Below are 25,390 nucleotides of genomic sequence, written 5' to 3' on the forward strand. Positions count from 1 at the left end.
TTTGAAGAAGTTCAAAATGGATCAGGGTTCTTGCTTGTGTTACAAGGTGTGAAGTTGAGTAAGACTCAATGCCCGACCACTGTAGAACATAGAGAGAAAATGAAAGATGTTCCCTATGCTTCAGCCATAGGCTATCATGTATGCAATGTTGTGTACCAGACCTGATGTGTGCCTTGCTATTAGTTTAGTAGGGAGGTACCAAAGTAATCTAGGAGTGGATCACTGGACAGTGGTCAAGAACATCCTGAAGTACCTGAAAAGGACTAAGGATATGTTTCTCATTTATGGAGGTGACAAAGAGCTCATCGTAAATGGTTACGTTGATGCAAGCTTTGACACTGATCCGGACGATTCTAAATCGGAAATCGGATACGTGTTTATATTGAGCGGTGGAGCTGTCAGTTGGAGCAGTTCTAAACAGAGCGTCGTGGTGGGATCTACATGTGAAGCGGAGTACATTGCTGCTTCGGAAGCTGCAAATGAAGGAGTCTGGATGAAGGAGTTCATATCCAATCTAGGTGTCATACCTAGTGCATCGGGTCCAATGAAAATATTTTGTGACAATACTGGTGCAATTGCCTTGGCAAAGGAATCCAGATTTCACAAGAGAACCAAGCACATCGAGAGATGCTTCAACTCCATCCGGGATCAAGTCCAGGTGGGAGACATAGAGATTTGCAAGATACATACGGATCTGAATGTTGCAGACCCGTTGACTAAGCCTCTTCCACGAGCAAAACATGATCAGCACCAAGGCTCCATGGGTGTTAGCAAAACATGATCAACTCCATCTAGATTATTGACTCTAGTGCAAGTGGGAGACTGGAGGAAATATGCCATAGAGGCAATAATAAAGTTATTATTTATTTCCTTATATCATGATAAATGTTTATCATTCATGCTAGAATTGTATTAACCGGAAACATGATACATGTGTGAATACATAGACAAACAGAGTGTCACTAGTATGTCTCTACTTGACTAGCTCGTTGATCAAAGATGGTTATGTTTCCTAGCCATAGACATGAGTTGTCATTTGATTAACGGGATCACATCATTAGGAGAATGATGTGATTGACTTGACCCATTCCGTTAGCTCAGCACTTGATCGTTTAGTATGTTGCTATTGCTTTCTTCTTGACTTATACACGTTCCTATGACTCTGAGATTATGCAACTCCCGTTTACCGGAGGAACACTTTGTGTTCTACCAAACGTCACAATGTAACTGGGTGATTATAAAGGTGCTCTACAGGTGTCTCCGAAGGTACTTGTTGAGTTGGCGTATTTCGAGATTAGGATTTGTCACTCCGATTGTCGGAGAGGTATCTCTGGGCCCACTCGGTAATGCACATCACTATAAGCCTTGCAAGCATTGCAACTAATGAGTTAGTTGCGGGATGATGTATTACGGAACGAGTAAAGAGACTTGTCGGTAACGAGATTGAACTGGGTAGTGAGATACCGATGATCGAATCTCGGGCAAGTAACATACCGATGACAAAGGGAACAACGTATGTTGCTATGCGGTTTGACCGATAAAGATCTTCGTAGAATATGTGGGACCTAATATGAACATCCAGGTCCCGCTATTGGTTATTGACCGGAGACGTGTCTCGGTCATGTCTACAAAGTTCTCGAACCCGTAGGGTCCGCACGCTTAAAGTTCGGTAACGATCGGTATTATGAGTTTTTGTGTTTTGATGTACCGAAGGTAGTTTGGAGTCCCAGATATGATCACGGACATGACGAGGAGTCTCGAAATGGCCGAGACGTAAAGATCGATATATTGGACGACTATGTTCGGACATCGGAAAGGTTTCGGAAGGTTTCAGACATATGCTGGAGTACGGGGGTTACGGAACCCCCCCCCCCCCCCGGGGGGGGGGGCTTAATGGGCCTACATGGGCCTTAGTAGAAATAGAGGGCAACAAGGGGAGTGTGGGCCCCCCCAAGGCCCAAACCGAATTGGTTTAGGGCAAGGGGGGCCGGCCCCCTCTTTCCTTCTCCTCCTCTCCCTTTCCTTCCCCCTCTCCTACTCCTAATAGGAAAAGGAGGAGTCCTACTCCTAGTGGGAGTAGGACTCCCCCCCTTGGCGCGCCCTCCTTGGCCGGCCGCCTCCTCCCCCTTGCTCCTTTATATACGGTGGCAGGGGGCACCCCATAGACACAACAATTGATCATTGATCTCTTAGCCGTGTGCGGTGCCCCCCTCCACCATAATCCACCTCGATCATATCGTAGCAGTGCTTAGGCGAAGCCCTGCGTCGGTAGCATCATCATCACTGTCACCACGCCGTCGTGCTGAAGAAATTCTCTTGTGAAGCTTTGCTGGATCGGAGCTCGCGGGACGTCATCGAGTTGAACGTGTTCAAAACTCGGAGGTGCCGTGTATTCGGTACTCTGATCGGTCGGATCGTGAAGACGTACGACTACATCAACCGCGTTATGCTAATGCTTCCGCATTTAGTTTACGAGGGTACATGGACAACCTCTCCCCTCTCGTTGCTATGTGATGTCTACTACACAACCTTCTTCTTGTAGACGTTGTTGGGCCTCCAAGTGCAGAGGTTTGTAGGACAGTAGCAAATTTCCCTCAAGTGGATGGCCTAAGGTTTATCAATCTGTAGGAGGCGTAGGATGAAGATGGTCTCTCTCAAGCAACCCTGCAACCAAATAACAAAGAGTCTCTTGTGTCCCCAACACACCCAATACAATGGTAAATTGTATAGGTGCACTAGTTCGGCGAAGAGATGGTGATACAAGTGCAATATGGATGATAGATAAAGGTTTTTGTAATCTGAAATTATAAAAACAGCAAGGTAGCTAATGATAAAAGTGAGCATAAACGGTATTGCAATGCTAAGAAACAAGGCCTAGGGTTCATACTTTCACTAGTGCAAGTCCTCTCAACAATAATAACATGATTGGATCACATAACTATCCCTCAACATGCAACAAAGAGTCACTCCAAAGTCACTAATAGTGGAGAACAAACGAAGAGATTATGGTAGGGTACGAAACCACCTCAAAGTTATTCTTTCCAATCAATCCATTGGGCTATTCCTATAAGTGTCACAAACAGCCCTAGAGTTCGTACTAGAATAACACCTTAAGACACAAATCAACCAAAACCCTAATGTCACCTAGATACTCCAATGTCACCTCAAGTATCCGTGGGTATGATTATACGATATGCATCACACAATCTCAGATTCATCTATTCAACCAACACATAGAATCTCAAAGAGTGCCCCAAAGTTTCTACCGGAGAATCACGACGAAAACGTGTGCCAACCCCTATGCATGGGTTCATGGGCGGAACCCGCAAGTTGATCACCAAAACATACATCAAGGGAATCACATGATATCCCATTGTCACCACAGATACGCACGGCAAGACATACATCAAGTGTTCTCAAATCTTTAAAGACTCAATCCTATAAGATAACTTCAAAGGGGAAACTCAATCCATTACAAGAGAGTAGAGGGGGGAATACATCAAGATCGTATCACCTCAAGAACACGAGAGAGAGATCAAACACATAGCTACTGGTACATACCCTCAGCCCCGAGGGAGAACTACTCCCTCCTCATCATGGAGAGCACCGGGATGATGAAGATGGCCACCGGAGAGGGATTGCCCCCTTCGGCAGGGTGCCGGAACGGGTCTAGATTGGCTTTCGGTGGCTACGGAGGCTTCTGGCGGCGGAACTCCCGATCTATTGTGCTTCCGGATGTTTTTAGGGTATATGAATATATATATATAGGAGGAAGAAGTACGTCAGGGGGGCCACGAGGGGCCCACGAGGGTGGAGGGCGCGCCCAGGGGGGTGGGCGCGCCCCCCTACCTCGTGGCTTCCTCGAAACTCCCTTGATATGGACTCCAAGTCTCCCAGGTTACTTTCCTTCCAAAAATAAGTTCTATGAAGTTTCAGGTCAATTGGACTCCGTTTGATTTTCCTTTTCTGCGATACTCTAAAACAAGGAAAAAACAGAAACTGGCACTGGGCTCTGGGTTAATAGGTTAGTCCCAAAATAATATAAAAGAGTATAATAAAGTCCATAAACATTCAAAACAGAAGATAATATAGCATGGAGCAATCAAAAATTATAGATACGTTGGAGATCTATCACTATGCATCACCATGATCCTGTGTGTGCGTAGGAAAATTTTGAAATTACTACGTTCCCCAACATTATTTTGCTTAGAACGGTGGTAGCATTATAAGATGACCCCTTCACCAAATTTCAAGATAAAGGTGTTCTTCCTGAGTATGCACCATTGCCAGAGTTCGTCGTTTCGAAGCACCTCGTGATGATCGGGTGTGATAGACTCTACATTCACATACAACGGGTGTAAGACAATTTTGCACATGCAGAATACTTGGGTTAAATTTGACGAGTCTAGCATGTACATACATGGTCTCGGAACACTGGAGACCGAAAGGTCGAACGTGAGTCATATAGTAGATATGATCAACATAGAGATGTTCACCATTGATGACTACCCCATCTTACGTGATGATCGGACATGGGTTAGTTGATTTGGATCATGTATCACTTAGACAAGTTAAGGGATGTTATTTTAAATGGGAGTTCATTGGTAATTTAATTGATTGCACTTAATTTATCATGAACTTAGTCTTAATAGTTTTTCCGTATCTATGTTGTAGATCAATGGCCCGTGCCACCATTCCCTTGAAGTTTAATGCGTTCCTAGAGAAAGCTAAGTTGAAAGATGATGGTAGCAACTACACGGATTGGGTCCATAACTTGAGGATTATCCTCATTGCTGCACAGAAGAATTATGTCCTTGATGCACCGCTAGGTGACAGACCTCCTACAGGAGCTACTGCAGATTTTATGAACATTTGGCAGGCTCGATCTGATGACTACTCAATAGTTCAGTATGCCATGCTTTACGGCTTAGAACCGTGACTTCAAAGACATTTTGAACGCCACAGAGCATATGAGATGTTCCAAGAGCTGAAGTTGATATTTCAAGCTAATGCCCGGGTTGAGAGATATGAAGTATCCAACAAGTTCTATAGCTGCAAGATGGAGGAGAACAGTTCTATCAGTGAACACATACTCAAAATGTCTGGATATCATAACCACTTGACTCAGCTAGCAATTGATCTTCCGGTTGATAGTGTTATTGACAGAGAGTTCTTCAGTCGCTGCCACCAACCTATAAAGGCTTCATGATGAACTAAAATATGCAAGGGATGACAGAAACGATTCCCGAGCTCTTCGCACTGCTTAAGGCTGCGGAGGTAGAAATTAAGAAAGAGCATCAAGTGTTGATTATTAATGAGACCACTAGTTTCAAGAAAGAAAGCAAGGGAAAGAAAGGGAACATCAAGAAGACTGGCAAGCAAGTTGCAACTCCCGTGAAGAAGCCCAAAGTTGGACCCAAGGCTGAAACTGAGTGCTTCTACTGCAAAGGGAATGGTCACTGGAAGCGGAACAGCCCCAAATATTTGGCGGATAAAAAGAATGGCAAAGTGAACAAAAGTATATTTGATATACATGTTATTGATGTGTACCTTAATAATGCTCGTGGTAGCGCCTGGGTATTTGATACTGATTCAGTTGCTCATATTTGTAACTCGAAACAGGAGCTACATCCGATGTTAGAAAATGTCAGTGAACGAGAAGCTTACGACTCAGCCGCGGGAATAGCAATGTCAGTACATCTGGCCCATTATTAGCCCATGCGGATGAAAGCGGTGCCTTGGACGGTCCGGGACGGCCGAGATGCACGATCCAACGACCTAAATTAGTTAAGGTGTGAGAGAGTACGAAAATGGGTTAAGTTTTATCCTCCATAATTAGTACTCACTCCACCCGAAATTACTTGTCGAAAAAAAGATGTATCTAGACGTATTTTTCTTCTAGTTACATCCATTTTTATTCATTTTTACGACAAGTAATTCAGAACAGAGAAGTGTTGGAGTGTGACTTAGTTTTAGGGTTTACCGTCCTTAATTACTATTCCCTTCATTCGAAATTACTTGTCAAAGACATGAATGTATCTAGACGTATTTTTCTTCTAGTTACGTTCATTTGTATCCATTTTTGCCACAAATAATTTGTAACGGAGGGAGTGTTAGCGTGTGCGGGAGTGCGACTTAGTTTTAGGGTGTGCACTCAAAAAAGTTAAATGACAACAAGTGCACAAGCGCAACTTGTTTTTAGGATGTGCACGAGCACGAGTGCAACTTATGTAGGTGTGTCCCCGTAAAAAAAATAATCTTTTTTAGTCGTGCACGGGCGCAAGTTGACCATCCACACACGAGAGAAATGCCCCAACCAACCCACCCGCGCGGGACCCAGGAGTCAGGCGCACGAGACCATCTTGGGCCGGAAGGCAGCACCTCCATTCCCCTTTCTTGCAGGGGAGGAAACAAACGCGCCCCGCAGCCCCATCCGCGCCGTCCCTTCGAGATCCGACGGCCCCGATCCACCCTCCCGACCCACTTAACACCCCCACCCTCCTCCTCCTCCTCCTCCATCCCCTATTCCCCACCCTCCGCCCGCCCCCTCCTCCTCCTCCGCATCCCATTCGCCCCCAAATCGGCCGAGTAAACCCTAGCTAAACCCCAACCTCCGCCGCCGGCGAGCGAGATGAACTTCAAGGGCGCCAGGATGCCGAGCGCGCCGGTGGGCGCGGGCGCGCTAGTCAAGCTCGGCCTGCTGGGCGGCGCCGCGCTCTACCTCGGCAACAAGACCCTCTACAACATCGAGGGAGGCCACCAGGCCATCGTCTTCAACCGCCTCGAGGGGATCAAGGACAAGGTCCCCGCCGCCCCCTCCCCTCGCGCGGATCCGCGGATCTCGGCCGCCGGCGACGCGCGCTGTGGTTTTATTTAGCGATTTGTCGGGCCCCTTCTGCGTGCGTTTGATTTCTGGGTGTGCATGCGTGCTCCGTGCAGGTCTACCCCGAGGGGACTCACATCGTCATCCCGTGGTTCGAGAGGCCCATCATCTACGACGTCTGCGCGTGACCCAACCTCGTGGAGAGCACCTCCGGGAGCCAGGATCTCCAGATGGTAACCTCCTCCTATCTCGATCCCTTCCCACCTATCACAGATGCCTGATTTATTGCTTATCTGCGTGCCAAATCCATGCCTGGGACCGACCAAGCGGTCTGCTTTTAGTTGGCCATGTTGTTCATATTTGTTGATATTCTGAAAATGTAGCCTGTACGAGTCTTATTTGATGTTATTTGTTGGTACTCTGCTCATGTGAAGTGATTAGCTAGCAATTTGGACTGTGGTACATGTAAAACAGCTCTGGCATTGTCATTTCTTAGCATATTCTGTAACTGTAGCCTGCAAGGGGATTGAGCACATCCGAATTTTTTACCGATTTGGATAGGTGGGTGGAATCTGGTACATATAATGTCTTTGCCATTTTAATTTCTGAGTCTCCAGTTACGACATCAGCCGTTATGGCATACCTAGCACTGGTGGAGTCAATTTTTAATGCAACCCATACCAGCTGTCTATGAAATTTTACAGCATTGTATGTAGCCTCACTAGTAGAAAAAGGGTCAATCGTGAAGCACATTAGTGCCGGTTTGTATTTGAGCCGGCACTAATGTATACATTAGTGCCGGTTCCAACGGCTAGCCGGGCCGCTTTCATTAGTACCGGTTCATGGCGAACCTTTAGCACCTGTTCATGCCACGAACCGGTACTAATGAGAGTGGTGGCAGGATGTTGTCAGAGTGGGGCCCCTCCAGCACCTTTAGTACCGGTTCGTGCCATGAACCGGTACTAAAGGTCATCCTATATAAACCCTTCGTCCACCAGCACTCTGTTCTTCCCCCTTTCCCCTCTCCGGCCCTCTCCTCTGTTCTTCCCTTCTTCCTCTCGAGTTCACCACAAAATTTGCCCAAAATTTGTCAAGATTTGAAGGCCCTCATCCATTTAAATGATCACAAAGGTTAGCAACTTTGTCCTTTCATCTCTCATTGCTAGATTAGCTCTTGCATTGGTTTATATAGTGATTAATTTGTGAGTTTAGTAATTTGGGAGGATATATATATATATATGTGCTAGTATTTGATTTATATGCAATTTGAGGTCAAAAATAACACTTAGTTTGCATATGTAGGTGTGGTTTACTTAGTGCCTTCTAAATCTCCATCGTAGCCACCGTTGATCGCCCGCACCGTCCCGTCGCCGGCACCACCCTATGGTGAGCCTCTTGTTCATGAAATTTTATATAAAAATTGATGTGTGTGATTTGGATATATAGTTACTCGTATAATTATCTTACTCGTACGTTGTTTGTTATACATATAGTGCCATGGTTTTGATATCCGTCCCCGTCGGCCCTAGTCCTTGTTATGATTCGGATGTGGTATGTATATTATCTTTTAAAACTAGTTGCATTTCGTGTTTATGACAAATTATGCCCATCAAGTTGACATAGAAATTTTTTCTAGGAGGTATTTGAACCTGAAATTCCAACCGACCCTATTGCCGAGCAGTTAAATTTAGTTGAAAGAGAAAACGAGTACTTGAAAGAAAAATTGAAAAGAATTGAGGGGGAGAAGATGGAATTGGAGTTGCATGTTGCCGATGTCGTCGATGATCACAAGATCAAGATGGAGAAAATGCGCTTGAAGATTAGAAAGATTAGAAAATATGCCATCGATAGTGAGGCTTGGTATCATTATGCTGTTGGATCCATTGTTACCTTAGTTGCGATCTTGATCGTATTTGTTGTTGCATTTAAATGCTTTAGCTAGAGAGTTATTTGTTTGTTGCATTTAAGTGTTGTATGAACTTTATGTATGAACTTGTATTAATTTGGTCTATTCGGTGTTGTGTAATGAAGATGAGCCGGCAATGGATGTACGATGACCGATGCTCTCCCCAGTTCGTTGAGGGCGTGCGTACTTTTCTGCTTGCGGCTAAGGCAAACAAGCGGGCGGATGATTTTATGCCTTGTCCATGTGCTCGCTGTAAGAATGGTCACAATTACTCTACGTCAAGAACCATTCACGTCCACCTGTTTAAGACCGGTTTCATGCCCCATTATAATGTTTGGACCAAGCACGGAGAAAGAGGGGTTATGATGGAAGACAATGAAGAAGAAGAGGACGACGATAGCTATCCTGGCCATGGGTTCCCTGAATACGATGATACAACAATGGGGGAAGAAGCTGAGCCGGTAATGCGGGAAGAAGCTGAGCCGGCAATGCGGGAAGAAGCTGAAGAAGAGGCATCAGATGAGCCCGTTGATGATCTAGGTCGGGCCATTGCCGATGCAAAGAGAAACTGCGCAAGTGATTTGGAGAAGAAGAAGTTGCAGCGCATGTTAGAGGATCACAAAAAATTGTTGTACCCGAATTGCGTAGGTGACAAGAAAAAGCTGGGCACCACACTGGAATTGCTGCACTGGAAGGCAGAGAATGGTGTATCTGACAAGGGATTTGGAAAGTTGCTGGTAATGATAAAGGATATGCTTCCAAAGGACAACGAATTGCCCGAGAGTACGTACGAAGCAAAGAAGGTTGTCTGCCCTCTAGGGTTAGAGGTGCAGAAGATACATGCATGCCCTAATGATTGCATCCTCTACCGCGGTGAGTACGAGGATTTAAACGCTTGCCCGCTATGTGGTGCATTGCGCTATAAGATCTGCCGCGATGACCCTGGTGATGTCGAGGGCCGGCGCCCCAGGAAGAAGATTCCTGCCAAGGTGATGTGGTATGCTCCTATAATACCATGGTTGAAACGTTTGTTCCAAAACAAAGAGCATGCCAAGGCGATGCGATGGCACAGAGAAGACCGTAAGAAAGACAGAAAGTTGAGAGTACCCGCTGACGGGTCGCAGTGGAGAAAAATTGAAAGAAAGTACGGGAAGGAGTTTGCAGATGACGCAAGGAGCGTATGGTTTGGTCTAAGCGCAGATGGCATTAATCCTTTTGGGGAGCAGAGCAGCAACCATAGCACCTGGCCTGTGACTCTATGTTTGTATAACCTTCCTCCTTGGTTCTGCATGAAGCGGAAGTTCATTATGATGCCAGTGCTCATCCAAGGCCCTAAGCAACCCGGCAACGACATTGATGTGTACCTAAGGCTATTAGTTGAAGAATTCTTACAACTGTGGAATGGAACAGGTGTACATGCGTGGGATGAGCACATGGGGGAAGAATTTGACCTAAAGGCGTTGTTGTTCGTGACCATCAATGATTGGCCTGCTCTCAGTAACCTTTCAGGACAGACAAACAAGGGATACCGTGCATGCACGCACTGTTTGGACGATACCGACAGTATATATTTGGCTAATTGTAAGAAGAATGTGTACCTAGGACATCGTCGATTTCTTCTGAGCAGGCATCCTGTAAGAAAGAAAGGCAAGCATTTCAAAGGTGAGGCAGATCACCGGACGAAGCCTCGCCACCGTACTGGTGCTGATGTACATGATATGGCCAAGGATTTGAAGGTGGTCTTTGGAAAGGGTCCTGGTGGACAACCTGTTCCGAATGACGCTGACGGACGCGCACCCATGTGGAAGAAGAAATCTATATTTTGGGACCTGCCCTATTGGAAAGACCTCGAGGTCCGCTCCGCAATCGATGTGATGCACGTGACGAAGAATCTTTGTGTGACCCTGCTTGGCTTCTTGGGCGTGTATGGGAAGAAAAAAGATACACCTGAGGCACGGGAGGACCAGCAACGTATGCACGGAAAAGACGGCATACATCAGGGTCATGCAAGCTACGCTCTTACCAAAGAAGAGAAGGAAATCTTCTTTGAATGCCTGCTCAGTATTAAGGTACCGTCTGGCTTCTCGTCGAATATAAAGGGAATAATAAACATGGCAGAGAAAAAGTTCCAGAACCTAAAGTCTCATGACTGCCACATGATTATGACGCAACTGCTTCCGGTTGCATTGAGGGGGCTTCTACCGAAAAACGTTCGATTAGCCATTGTGAAGCTATGTGCATTTCTCAATGCAATCTCTCAGAAGGTAATCGATCCAGAAATCATACCAAGGTTACAGAATGATTTGGTGCAATGTCTTGTCAGTTTCGAGTTGGTGTTCCCACCATCCTTCTTCAACATCATGACGCACGTCCTAGTTCACCTATGCGAAGAGATTAATGTTTTGGGTCCTGTATTTCTACACAATATGTTCCCCTTTGAGAGGTTCATGGGAGTCTTAAAGAAATATGTTCATAACCGTGCTAGGCCAGAAGGAAGCATCTCCAAGGGCCGTCAAAATGAGGAGGTCATTGAGTTTTCTATTGACTTTATTCCTGACCTTAAGCCGATTGGTGTTCCTGAATCGCGGCATAAGGGCAGACTGGATGGAAAAGGCACGCTAGGAGGGGAACAAATAATATGTATGGACGGACATTCTCTCACTGAAGCACACTACACAGTTCTACAGAATTCCGCCTTGGTGGCTCCGTATATGGATGAACACAAGAATTTGCTACGCTCCAAACACCCGGAGCGGTCTGATGACTGGATTACACGTGAACAAACCAGGAGTTTCGCCAGCTGGTTGCAAGCACGTACCATGCATGACACCTCTATTGAAGATGACCTGTACTTGCTGTCCCAGTTACCATCTTCGAATATAATGACTTTCAAAGGGTACGAGATAAATGGTAATACATTTTACACGATCGCCCAAGATAAGAAGAGCACCAACCAAAACAGTGGTGTCCGCTTTGATGCAGAAACCAAGACGGCAAAGGAAACATATTATGGTTATATACAGGACATATGGGAACTTGACTATCGACGTGGTTTGAAGGTCCCTTTGTTTCGGTGCAAATGGGTCAATATGACACGAGGCGGGGTAACGGAAGACCCGCAGTACGGAATGACAACAGTGGATCTCAACAATCTTGCGTATGCAGACGAACCATTCGTCCTAGCCAATGATGTGGCACAGGTTTTCTATGTGAAGGACATGTCTACCAAGCCAAGAAAAAGAAAAGATAAGGAAGCGAATGCATCGTACGATGAGTCAAAGCGGCACATAGTTCTTTCTGGGAAGAGAAACATCGTGGGAGTGGATGACAAGACAGACAAGTCAGAAGATTATGAAAAGTTTGATGAAATTGCTCCATTCACAGTGAATATTGACCCGAGCATCCCGTTAAATGATGAAGATTTTCCATGGCTATGACGCAAAGGGACACACGCGAAGAAAAAGTTTCACACCCAAAGATCTGGGATGTGATCGGCTTAGCTATCATCACTTCCTTCTGTGTTTCACACCCAGGAGGGAATCTCTGTAATAGTTAGGGTAGCTAGTTATGTGTTTTGGCATTTGAAACGCGAAGAAATTTTATGTGCAAGCAAATTCTTTCATGCATTTATTGATTTTTTCAACTAAATGACCCTGAAATTGAAAAGCATTTCAAATGAACTCAGAAAAGGATGAAAGTTGGCATGGTATCATAATTTCACCCACATAGCATGTGCAAAAAAGTAGAGAGGGTTACCGCAAAAACTGGATACACTTCGTGTACAAAATGGACAATCTGTTTCGAAGTATCAGGGTTTCGGACGAAAACTCATCCGTTACAAAGGCATTTCATTTTTAAATAACTTAAGCATTACCAAATTGAATATAATGATAAAACACACTAATATTAAACATAATAAAAAAGAATCACTGGAAAATGTATTTTGAAAGTTAAGTTATTCACAAACTAGTGATTCACACAAATTTCAAATAATTCAAAATTTAAACTATTCAAATTTAAAAACTACCGGCACTAACTGAAAGTTTCTAAAAACTATCAAAAATATTCACAAAGAAACTCTAAATACAGCAAAAAACAACTAAAAATAAATAAAACTAAATAAATAAAGCAGAAAAGAAAAAACTAAATGAAAAAAGCCCACCTACCGGGCCACAGCGGCCTGCATACGACTAGAAACCCAACTTGTTGTTGGGCCAGGATGCAGGCCCGCAAGCCCAATAGGCCCCACAGGGCAGAGTACCAAAGGTAGGCCCAGAAGGCCTGCTTTAGAGAGGAGCTCGAGACAGCAGCGGCGGCGGGGCTTATAAGCAGGTGTGAGCGCCCTTCGGCTAGCGAGGTGGGACTAAACTTCTGCGCCCCTCGCCTGGCAGCACACCCCCTTTAGTACCGGGTCGTGGCACCAACCGGTACTAAAGGGGGGGCCTTTAGTACCGTTTGGAGCCAGGAACCGGTACTAAAGGGGGGTGCTCCCCCACCCCCCCCCCCCCCCCCCCCGCTTGGCCTGGCCAAAACAGGCCTTTAGTACCGGTTGGTGGCTCCAACCGGTACTAAAGGTGTCCCCTATTAAGAAACACTTCGAAAATTTTCAGTTTCTCATCTCCCACTTCTCTCTGCCGTCGCCCCGTCCCGCGCCGTCGCCGCCCCCGTCGCGCCGTCCCCGTCGACTCCGCGACGCCCCCGTCCTCGTCGCGTCATCCCCGTCGACTCCACGGCACCCCCGTCGGCGTCCCGGTCGCCGATCCCCTCGCTTCTCCGTCGCCGTCGCCTTTGGATCGACCTCGCCCTCGCCGTCGACGTCGCCTCGACCTTGCCCGCGCGCGCTGTGAGCCCCTCCCCCGGCCCCTCTCCTCCCTCCAATCAATCGTAGCGCACACCGGCGCCGGCGCCGGCGCCGACCGTAGCGCACACACGCACGCGCACACACACACACACTACATGCACACACACACACACACACACACACACACACACACACACACACACACACTACACACACACTAGACACGCACACACAAACAATTTTTCTGTTTTTAGCTTTTAGCTTTTTCTGTTTTTCTGTTTTTCATACAAAGTTTTAGATGATTTAATTAATTAGATTAGATTAATGTCAAATAGTATGTAGAAATGTTAGTTATAATATATATAATGTCAAATGTTATAGAAATGTTAGTTATATAGAAATGTTAGAAATTTTGGAAATGTTAGTTTTAGCTAGCTAGATGAATTAGATTAATTTCAAATTGTTAGACGATGATCGATGTTTTTTTAGTTTCTTATATTTTTAGTTATAAAATTTAGAATTTGCATATATGAAATCATCACAATCCATCATTTAAAAAATGTTACTTTACTTTTGCGGCATATAGTATTTTGTTGTCGACGATGCCCGGCCCGCATCCTCGCCGTTGACACGTCCGCGACGACGTCCTGCTTCAGAGGACCCATGTCCGGGACTGGGCTCCGCCGGGCTGGCACTGAGAGGTGCTACCTTCAGGGGCGCGACGCTTGGTGAGGAACCCGGCCCCGGGTCCCGTCGTCGACCCTCATCTCCTTTGGTGGCATTCACGTGGGCCACTTTCGGTGCGGAGGGAGCCGGCCCCGCCGGAGGTGGTACGTCGCCGTGTCAGGGAGGAGGACGAGCACGTCCATCGCTAGATGGCTGCTATGGACGTCAGGTTCTCCAATACCTGGCAGGTTCTTTGGGGAGATCACCCGAGATATGATCCAGTGATGGTTCCTTCTCTTTGGGTGTCCACCGCCCGCACCTCAGGAACCGCGAGTGGCCTAGATTACTTTGTACTATTCGATCTTTATTAGCTTGCTAGCTAGCTAGCTAGTGATGTATTCAATATTATATCTATTATTCGAGATGATGTATTCGAGATTATATCTATTACTCGAGACGATGTATTCGAGATTATATCTATTATTTGAGATTATACTAAATTGTTTTATATTTCTTTTGGCATAGTTAAATAAAAGCTATGGCGGACAATACCGACAGAGAGAGAGAACAGACCATGCTCGATATCATACGCGGGCCAGATGATGATCAGAATGAAGAAGATTTTGACGGCTCCGAATTTCTAAACAACACCGGAGAGGGTGATATGATATTCGATCGCGACAACCGAGAAGATGAAGTCATGAACTACGACGAAGAACATGTTGATTCTGAAACAACAAACACCGGCGAGGTATATATATTTATATAAGCAGGAATCTCGTGATCATCGCATGTTTTAAATGAGTTGAAGATATATTAACAAATCGATCTTTCTTCTTTCAGCCATCCGGATCGAGCAAATCTTCAGGCAAAAGGACGAAACGAGGCCCGAACAAAAAGTTGAATGAGGGCGTAAAGTACAATATTGAGGCAATCAGACCTAATGGCGAACCATTAGCGCCTAAGAAGATTGCGGACAAGTTCGTTCATCAGTGCGGAGTTATTGTGAAGGACCAACTCCCGATCTCCCTTCAAGAATGGAGAAAGCCAGCAAATCCACGTCCAGATGTTACTTTTGTCGACGAGAAGCAAAAAAATCTCCTTTGGGATACTCTCATGGAACATTTCACCTTACCAGATAATTTCACAGAAGCAGACATGCGGAAAGTCAAGGACGCTGCTTTTAGGAAGATGGCGGTGGCATTCAAGAACCACAAGAGAATGACGTGGGAGAAGTACGTCAAGGGAGGAAGGAAGACTCCAGTATTCGAGGGGATACTAGAGAATCAAAGTGCTCATTGGGACGATTTCGTGAAATTCAAGGATTCAGAATTCGAGGGGATAAACAAGAAGAATGCCGAAAAAAAGGATAAGTTCCATAAGCTGGGGCCAGGTGGCTACGCGGTGGCAATGCCTAAGTGGGATAAGTCTGAGAAAGAGATGGAGGATGCAGGTGTCACTCCGGTTAGTAAGAGCTGGCCCCCCAGGTGCAGGACTTGGTTCTATGCGCATGGGGGGGAGTTGGACCCGAAGACAGGCAATGTTTCGACGAAGGCATGTCTGAACGGAGCCGACGATGAGCTACTTGTTGCAATAGAAGAGGCTCGATCGGGGGTGTTCCAGCCCAACAGAGAGAACGACGAGCTTACGCGTGCCCTGGGAAATCCTGAACACCCGGGAAGAACACGAGGCAAGGGCGCTATTCCGTGGTATGAGGGGTTTTCCGACTGGAACGCCGACTACAGAACCCGTGAGAGAAAGAAGATTGCGGAGGAGAAGAAGAGGAAGATGGAGGAGGAGCAAAGGAAGCTCGACTATGAACGCCTTCAAGGCCTAGAAGCAAGTCAAGCGGAATTGGCAGCTAAATTCCAGCGGCAGCAGGAGCAGATCGACTCACTTAGCCAGCAAAGGGGGTCTCAGCAGCTGCAGCAGCTAGCGGATGATCCAGCATTGGATACCACCGCCCCATCCATGCCGAGAAGCAGCGTGGGTTCCGCCCCGGGCGACGCAGTAGTGCTGGATAGATACCCCGTGGATGACATCACGGAGAACACTAACTGCGAGCTACACTTCAAAATGAAGAACATATCCATGAAGGTGGCGGACGTCGTTGCTTTTTCAAATTCCCCCGAGGCAACCTTCCATTGCAACCTGGTTCCAGCGGGCTATGCTCGTGTCTTGGTTGATGAGGTGGTGGACCAATATTCGGGGCTAGAGCTTGACATTCCTGGAGGTGATGAGGAGCACACACTCGGAGATGCCAAACATCGTATCATCCTATGGAGAAAGGATTGCATCATTTTTCGAAGGCCACCGACACCGCGTCACCCGACTCCTCGTCGAAGTCCGCCACCGAGTCAGCAGACTCCCGCTCCTCCAAGTCCACCAACGCGTGAGGCCACTCCTCCTCCTCCAAGTCCGGCAAAGTGTCAAGCCACTCCTCCTCCAAGTCCGACACAGCGTCAGACGTCCACTCCTCCTCCAAGTCCGGCACAACCTCAGGCCACTCCTCCTCCAAGTCCGGCACAGCTTCAGGCCACTCCTCCTCGTCCAACTCAACCCCGTCAGCCGTCTCCGCCGCCTCAGCAATCGCAGAAGAGACACCCCGCAGCTATGGTGCGTAGCGGTACCAGTCGAGGTCATAGTACAGGAAGTACAGGCGGAGGCAAGCGATATAAATATGGTCCAAACCTCACTACTCCTCTTCCTGTGAGGGCTTACGACAGGACCAAGGAGCAAACCAATGCCATAGTGCGGGCAGAAGTCGACGCCCATTTTGGACCGAAACCGCCACCGCCGCCAAGGGAGAAAGTGCCTGTGGAAGTAGTTGACCACTTCATTCGTATGGCTCAACCACCAGCTCCTAAGCCTGTTGACACAGACTATGAGCGCCACATCAGGAAGTTACATCGACAACGTCTACAGAAGGAGGCGAGCTCGAGCTCGAGCAAACAACAAGCAGCTGTCGAAAAATGCGGGAAAACCGTTGCCCAGCTGGGAGAACAGGCGGCGCAATCGACCCCCCGCTTGTTGTGCCGACAACACGTGATAGTACGCGCGCCCAATATTATTGTGGCCAAACAGTTTACGTTCCCGAGATGGGCGATGTGGTAATAACCCAGGAGCATATAATGCAGGCTGAAGAACTCAAGATCACTGTTGGACAACTCCTCGAGATCGAGGACATGCCTGTGATTACAGAGGAGGAAATAAAACGGAAATATGTCCGGGGCCAACCTTTGGTCAAGCCAGAAGATGTCAAGAAGCTCCCAACGAGAATGTATGAATTGCATCAATGGTACATGGACATTACCAAGAGATCCGATCGAGAGTCCCTCATGGTGTATGTCAAGAAGGATCATTACTACCATGAGAAAGCTGTGGCCATTGAGTATTCTGAACTGTTTCAGTTATACAATCAAGACGCACTCGACAAATCTATCGTCAGTTGCTATTGTCTGTAAGTGATTTCTTTCTGTAATTTAAGTCTCAAGCTAGCTGTAGTGATCCTTTTGATCAATCATTACCTGTAATTATCCTCACTATATTCTTTTCTGTGGTATTATGCAGGATGAAGATGTATGAAATGAGAAAAGGTGGACGCTATGGCATTGGGTTCATTGACCCAAACACCGTTAATCAATACACATGGAAAATGAGCAAGTATTATGAAAAGCAGGTAGAGGACAGCATGCTAGAGTTCTTGAAGCGCCTCAAATACAATGAAGATATACTACTTCCTTACAACTTTGAGTGAGTCACACTTTCTTGTACTACAAATTCTCTGTTTTTGCCTACTAGCTAGCTACATGTTTTTGCTTACATATGCCCGCTTAATTAAGACATGCAAACGTGTGTGCATGCAGATTTCACTGGATCTTGTGTATCATTAAAGTTGACGCCGGAACAGTTGAAATACTGGACTCGCTACTCAAAGCAAATAGTGACTACAACATCTTGTATGGGATAGTCAACAGGTAATTTCAATCATTATTAACTATATATCTCGGCCTATTTAGTTCGTCATTTCATGATATGAACTATTTAATAACCCCTTTATTCATTTTCTTTGTCGGCGGGCAGGGCTTGGGCAAGGTTCATCAGCATCACTGAAGGCGAATGGAAACCACAGCTGAAATGGTTTCGATCCAAGGTAAGTAATTAAGTAGTACTAGCTAGCTAGCTAGCTGTCATCTCTTTAATTATCATGCTTGATTAATTATTATCTGATAAAATTAAATTCCATTCTCGTAATAAAGGCCCTGAAGCAGGCGCATGGGACTAATCTGTGTGCATACTGCGTTTGCGAGAACATTCGCATGATGGCGTCCGAAAGGAGCAGATCTCAAAGACAGGAATGGGTACGCTTGTCAGAACACTATTCATAATTTTTACACCATTATCGATATCTAGTCACACAACTAATACACATGCATATTGATCTCCTTCTTAACAGTTCAAAGAGGTGCGGGACAAGCTCCTAGAAACGGAGCGCGTAGAAGCACTTCAAGAGGAAATAGTGGGATTTTTGCTCGACCAGGTCATAAATCCGAAGGGAGAATACTATTACCCGCTACCGCCCCCATCGAACATGTCATGAACCACTTCCAATTGTCATCGTGCTCCGAAGACACCAATTAGGCTAATGCCACTGGCTCCGAAGGCAACATGCATATGTAGGAGAAATTGTATATAGCTATACATGTGTGTATGTGTAAATTAATATGGTGGTTTGTGAGACATTGATGATATATATATGATTGGTTCTACTAGAAATTCTATTTATATATATATATATATATATATATATATATATATATATATATATGCATAACGTGTACAATGTGTAGTACCGTAAAATACCAGCAAACGAAAAAGAATTAAAATGAAAAACACAAAATTAAATGAAAAAGAAATCATAAAACCAAAAATCCCCCAAACATTTTAGTACCGGTTGGTGTTACCAACCGGTACTAAAGGGCTCCCGGCCCCCGAAGCTGGCTCGTGCCACGTGGTTGCCGTTTAGCACCGGTTCGTGCTGAACCGGTACTAAAGGGGGGGCCTTTAGTGCCGAAATGTTAGTGCCGGTTCCGAAACCGGCACTAAAGGGCCTTACGAACCGGTGCTATTGCCCTGTTCTGCACTAGTGCCTCTTTCCTATCTAGTGTCTACTGCTCTGTTAATAATCATTTTAGTTCATTTGCTTTTAATCAATTAGCACTGGTCACCATTATGTATTGCCTGTCAATAAGCATTTCAACTCATTTGCTTTCATCTGTTAGGTTGTCATTATATATTGCCTGTCAATAATCATTTCAACTCATTTGCTTTGAATCTGTTGACAGCAGTCACAAGTACTTTTTTTTTGCTTCATCATTATCTGTTGCCATGTTGATTTAAGACAACTAGCTGATGCGTAGCAAGTTATATCATTCTGACTATGAGAATTTGTTAGTGTTCACGCACTTCTTTTTAACTGCAGTTCCTTGCATGTATTTGATTCCACTTCATAATTTGGACAGGTGAGAATTGGTCTGCGTGTTCTTACACGACCCATGCCAGAGAGACTACCAACTATGTACAGGACCCTGGGGGAGAACTACAATGAGAGAGTGTTGCCTTCGATCATTCATGAAACACTCAAAGCTGTGGTTGCCCAATACAATGCCAGTCAGCTAATCACACAGAGAGAGGTACAGCTTTGCCATGTTTGCTGTGTGTTTCCATGCTATGGTAGATTGTATCTGGTCTTGCTTGGAATATGTTACTGACCTTTATGTAATGGCAGGCTGTGAGCAGGGAGATCAGGAAGATTCTGACGGAGAGGGCAAAGAACTTCAACATCGCTCTGGATGATGTGTCCATTACCAGTCTCAGCTTTGGTAAAGAGTTCACTCATGCCATTGAAGCCAAACAGGTTGCTGCTCAGGAAGCTGGGCGTGCCAAGTTCATTGTTGAGAAGGCTGAGCAAGACAAGAAAAGTGCAATTATCAGGGCACAGGTAATCCAAACAGTGACTTGATATTTCTCTTTCGCACTGCTAAACCTACTTGTCCTGTTTACTGTTTGAATCATATAGTTACTAGAGGCAAATTGCTAGTGTTCTTTATGTCTTCATAGCTTCATCATATATTCCGTCACACTTGGTGAGTTTTGGTAGTGCATTTGAGCCAAACACTGGTAGCACATTTTAACCAAACACTGGTAGAAATGTATATTCCATTTGTTAAGTTTATGGTACATGGTTTCCATATGCCTTCACCTATTTTCAGACTTCCAATGGTAGTTAGTAGAGGCATATTGCTAGTGTTGTTTAAGTCTTCATATCATCATATATGTCTCTGCATTTTCTGAGCTTGGGAGCACTTGAGCCTGACTCTAGTAAAGTTGTACATTTCATATGATGATTGGATTGTTATGTCAATAGTTTAGTTTTAGACTTCCAGTTGCATATTCGTATGACTGAACATAGTTTCAGACTTCCAGTGCTATGTTCATATGACTGAATATAGTTTCAGACTTCCGGTGCTATGTTCATATGGCTGAATATATTCAGACTTCCAGTTCTATGTTCATATGACTGAATATAGTTTCAGACTTCCAGTGCTATGTTCATATGACTGAATTTAGTGTCAGACTTCCAGTGGTGGTATGTTCATATGACTGAATTTAGTTTCAGACTAACCATTTTCTATGTTCCAGTGTCATTTCCGGTGGTACATAGCTCTGTACATTTCTATACATTTGCTGAGTTCTGTAGCACTTGCCTAACACTAGAGCACCTGGTTTGAACGCTGATGCGCCTTTGTGTTTGGTATCTGAACAGGGAGAGGCAAAGAGTGCAGAGCTGATTGGCAATGCCATCGCCAACAACCCTGCTTTCGTGGCGCTCAGGCAGATTGAAGCCGCCAGGGAGATCGCCCACACCATCGCAGCGTCCAACAACAAGGTGTTCCTGGACTCGGGCGACCTGCTGCTTGGGCTGCAGTCGCTCAAGATGCTGAACAACAACAACAAGAAATGAGGCCGTCTCCTGTCACGTGTGTTGCGGTTGCCGCCGGTCTTGTCTACATGAAAGAAGAGTACTTTTGAGAGGCATGAACGCTTAGTTTCTAGCATTCCCGACCCAAAAACAAGAAAGACGCCCTTTTCTACTGTGAATTATTTGTGCACTTTTTCAAGTGAACCTGTCAGCTACTATTGCTGTGCGTAGCTTATAACGTCTGGGCGGTTATGTGGTGATTGTTATGCTGGCTGTTTCTTCTTTATGCCCATCAAAGAACTTTGAGATGCTAATCCACGAAAAATGAGTTGGATAGGAGAGAATTTGAATAAAGTAGCTCTCGGAAGATATTGGCTTGGGTTCATTGGTGATGTGACTTATCTGACGCATTGCCCCCTTGTTTGCTTGCGGAATGCCATAGGTTCTGCTGCCTTTCATTTTACATAGACCTCTGGTGGAACACATACCGGGGGAACTGCAAGCCAGGCTGCTTTGGGCCTCTTAGTGGACTCCATAGAAGTCATATAGATTAAACATTGCCCAGACTGTCATCGTTTATGCAGTTCACAAACATCCCATCTGGTTCACAAACTGTAGGTTACCTCGAAGTTTGACCGATTTTATATAAAAAAATCAACATTTATACCATATCAATATCATTAGATGTATCATGAAACTGACTTTGGCATTGTATAAGTGTAGTATTGTACTCCCTCGTGTCTTTTTACTCCATATAGAAGATTTTGTTGAAGTCAAAGTTAGTAAACTCTGACCAACGTTATAGAAGAAAATAGCAATATTTGCAATACAAAAACAATATCATTAGATGTGTCATACATTTATTTTTCGTATTGTGTAACATTAGTATAGTAGATGTTGATATTTTTCCATATAAATATGGACACTGCTACGCGTCCGCCAGATGATAAACCGATTAGATCGGCCGGCTCTGCAGCTGTCGGATGCCATCCGAAACAGCCGTCCGATCAATTGCCCAGCCAACCAAGGACCTTTGCCACAACTAGCTTGTTGCGCTCGGGGGCTATGCAACAAGGACCTTGTCGCAAAGGTCTGTCAAGACAGCACCGCTGCCCCGCCATGGCCTGAGCGCCGGAGTTGTCGTGCCTCCTTCGACTCAACACCTTGACCAGTTATCTCCACTCCGGCACGACGACGACAAGCTCTCACGCCGAGCACTCCTGGGACGATTTCTGCAACCGAAGTTATGTTTTTGAAACATGCATCATGTTGCGATGCTTGGCCTCATACGTCGGACGCTCCTCCGATTTTGCAACCGGGACAATGTTTCTGAAATAAGAACCCTGTTGCAGAAGAAACTTCTTCACCGTCATTTTTTTCTTTTGAAATCAGATCTTTGTTGCAGAAACCTTTGGAAACAATACGCTTGTTGCAAAAAAAAGGGACTCCATGTGACTTGTGGCTAGCGTGAGCGCTCAATCAAGATCGATCCGACAGCTAATCAGATAGCGGACGCTGCATGTACATCAGCCGTTTGAAGGACATCGTTTTCCTATAAATACTATCAAACTTTAACTTTGGACAATTCATATATACAGAGTAAAAATGACCGGAGAGAGTAAATGTTGGTATTTTTTAATATAAATTTGGTCAACTTTACTAAGTTGGACTTCAGGCTATGGTCGAGATCCAAAACATGCATGGAACATTGGAACTGCAAGTACAGAGCTTTCCATATGTACACTCCTCGTGAGATAAAAAAACATAAACAACTGGGCCCGCATGTCAGGAGTACCTTGGTTCTTCGTCCTCGATCGACTCTGCTCTCTCAAGGCCTCCTCCTCCGCCCATGGAAAAAAATTATATGAGACCAGGTCTTACGGTTAGCAGGTGAGACCCGTCCTAATAGATGACACGTGGCATAATATAGGAGTTCATTAACTAAATAGATTCATAATTTCGCAGCAACGAAAAGAGGAAGACAGACTCAGCATGCTGACAAATGATATTTTACTGTCCATCTTGGCGAGAGTCGATGTACGCACTACTGCACGGACAAGTGCGCTGTCATTGTCAACACAGTGGAGGCGCCTTCCTTGGTTGCTGCCCGAGGTTAGCATTAATGCCAAAAAAATCCATCCAATTCCAGGCCTCAACCCTATAGAGGTGAAGGACACGGAGGAAGCAATGGCCTCTCTAACCAAAGCAACCCGGAGTTTCTTGGGTAACCGGCATAAAGAATCCAGCATCTCTACTCTACTCTGCATCTTAAGATCTACCTGATCAACACTTTCTTGCATGAAGTTGGCCCACTCATAGGTGATGCAACTGACAGTGGTTTGTTGAAAGATTTGGATCTTACCATTCTTGATGAGGTAGATGCTTTGGCCCGTAGTGAGGAGGATATGCTGCAGCGAGCTCAAGAAATAGATGGCTTTTTCATTGCCTACCCTAGTGTGCTCCACTGCATCACAAAGCTCTCCCTATACAATGTACGCATTGACAAATTGGATACGCACCATCTGTTGTTTGAGTGCTACAAGCAACTTAAACATCTACGCCTCTCTCGGTGTGATACTGGTGCACACTCTCCATTTAAGATTGATGCACCAAACTCAGAACTCCGTGTTCTAGAACTCGCCAAGAGTCGTTTTGAGAGACTTGAGTTGGTCTGCCTTCCAAAACTGGAGAAGCTCGGATGGAATATTTGGGAATCTCACGAAGCTCCTTTGGCCTTTGAATTTGTCCCGTCTCTTGGGGAACTAGAATTCTTGTGTGATGCGATGTGTGGTCAACCTGAATTTAAATTAAGCAAGCATCTACGTGGGACAACTTGCGTACATACTCTCACATTGGATTTCAAAGGAGAAAACGTAAGTTGTAATTTGTCTCAGCCAAGTACTCGTATTCTTTTCCCTTTTTGCGTTCATTATGTTTTCATCTATGACAGAGAATCAACATAGCTATAATTTATTTGATAATCTCAGCACTGTGCTTGAGAATTATATACTCCTTTCATTTTTATATACAAGACCACAAACTCAAATAACAGGTACCAATGTAAAGTTTAATGTCTGCTTTGAAAGTCAGCATTTCTTTTTGTTTACTGGGATCATTAATACCTCACATGCATGCAAGAAAACTGAGTGGAGGAATTAGCTGACTCCCATTATGACTGCATGCATGCAACTATTAAACATGTTGATAGTACGAGAAAATATCATTAATTTTGCCTCGATTACTGTTGGTGGCCTTGTATAGATGCAAAACGCATATTCGATAGTGGCCTTGTATATAAAAATGAAGGGAGTACTTAATTTTTAAATCCTCTGACCAGTTTTGGATTCAACCTGAAATGAAGCAACTCCTCCCTGCATTCAATAAGATAAGGAAGCTATCCGTGCGTGGTATCTTTGTTGAATTCAACCTAGAATGGACAGTAGCTTTTCTTGTGGCCGCACCATGTATTGAAATGTTACATATTGAGGTGATCTCTTTGGCACTATTTTCCTCTTTAATTATATTGCTTTTGTGTCCTTCTCAACATTTAGAGCTTACTATAGATTTCCACTTTAACGGAAAGTGATTTAATGCTTACATATGTACTGAATTGGTCACACAAATATAGGTATGGGAACATACATGTGATTTGGGTGAAAAAAATCAGACGGTGGTACCCTAAAAGGACTCCTCGGTGGAAAATGCACTTCGATGGATCCAGGAACTCTCTTTTGAAAGAGCTATAATTTATTGGCTTTAGGTCACTACAACATCAATTTACGTTTATAAGATCCATTCTAGAGCGAGCCCCCAACATGCAGAGGATAGTTCTGAAAGGAGACGAGCAATGCGGATATTGTGATGCTCTTGACACGCCACCTCGTCTTTCAAAATATCCGAAGAAGAATGATGAGCAAGAAATAGTGGTTAAGCGAATTCGAGATGGCATATTCTCACCGCAGATATTTTTTGATGAATAAGAAGATGCTATAAATAGTTAAAGATGGCATATTTTCTAGCAAAAAATATTTTATATTTAGGCTGTAATAAACTCCATGTCAGGGTGGTATCATATGGTAGTGAATCCCCAAAATTTCCTGGTGTGAATTTGATTTTATATTTGTGGGAAGATGCAACTAAACATGCATCACGTGAAGTATACACAATTAGACTGAGACGGCATGACCGTTTCAAAGGAAGCCTGCAAACTCT

The 25,390-nt window shown here is 45.0% G+C and overlaps 1 protein-coding gene and 1 pseudogene across 1 annotated transcript; both read left to right on the forward strand.

The window, feature by feature from the left end:
- Nucleotides 1-6,549: 6,549 nt before the first annotated feature.
- On the forward strand, nt 6,550-21,229 carry LOC147977030 (prohibitin-2, mitochondrial-like). The gene is made up of 5 exons (XM_087519149.1): nt 6,550-6,802; nt 6,940-7,056; nt 19,719-19,889; nt 19,985-20,197; nt 21,023-21,229. The coding sequence occupies exons 2-5, from the start codon at nt 7,054-7,056 to the stop codon at nt 21,218-21,220; spliced, it is 585 nt and encodes a 194-aa protein (XP_087375275.1). The 5' UTR covers nt 6,550-6,802; nt 6,940-7,053; the 3' UTR covers nt 21,221-21,229.
- A 1,798-nt stretch (nt 21,230-23,027) lies between these two features.
- Nucleotides 23,028-25,158, forward strand: LOC147977031 (uncharacterized; annotated as a pseudogene).
- The last annotated feature ends 232 nt before the right edge of the window (nt 25,159-25,390 follow it).

Source organism: Triticum urartu, chromosome 4A, assembly GCF_056163025.1.
Source record: "Triticum urartu cultivar PI428250 chromosome 4A, HENAU_Tu73, whole genome shotgun sequence".
NCBI classification, from domain to species: Eukaryota; Viridiplantae; Streptophyta; class Magnoliopsida; order Poales; family Poaceae; genus Triticum; species Triticum urartu.

Bases quoted from the DNA above. Each gene is read 5' to 3' on its own strand.
- LOC147977030 (XM_087519149.1), top strand. The intron at 19,890-19,984 runs GTACAGCTTTGC...ATGTAATGGCAG, and splicing joins AGCTAATCACACAGAGAGAG to GCTGTGAGCAGGGAGATCAG. The intron at 20,198-21,022 runs GTAATCCAAACA...GTATCTGAACAG, and splicing joins GTGCAATTATCAGGGCACAG to GGAGAGGCAAAGAGTGCAGA.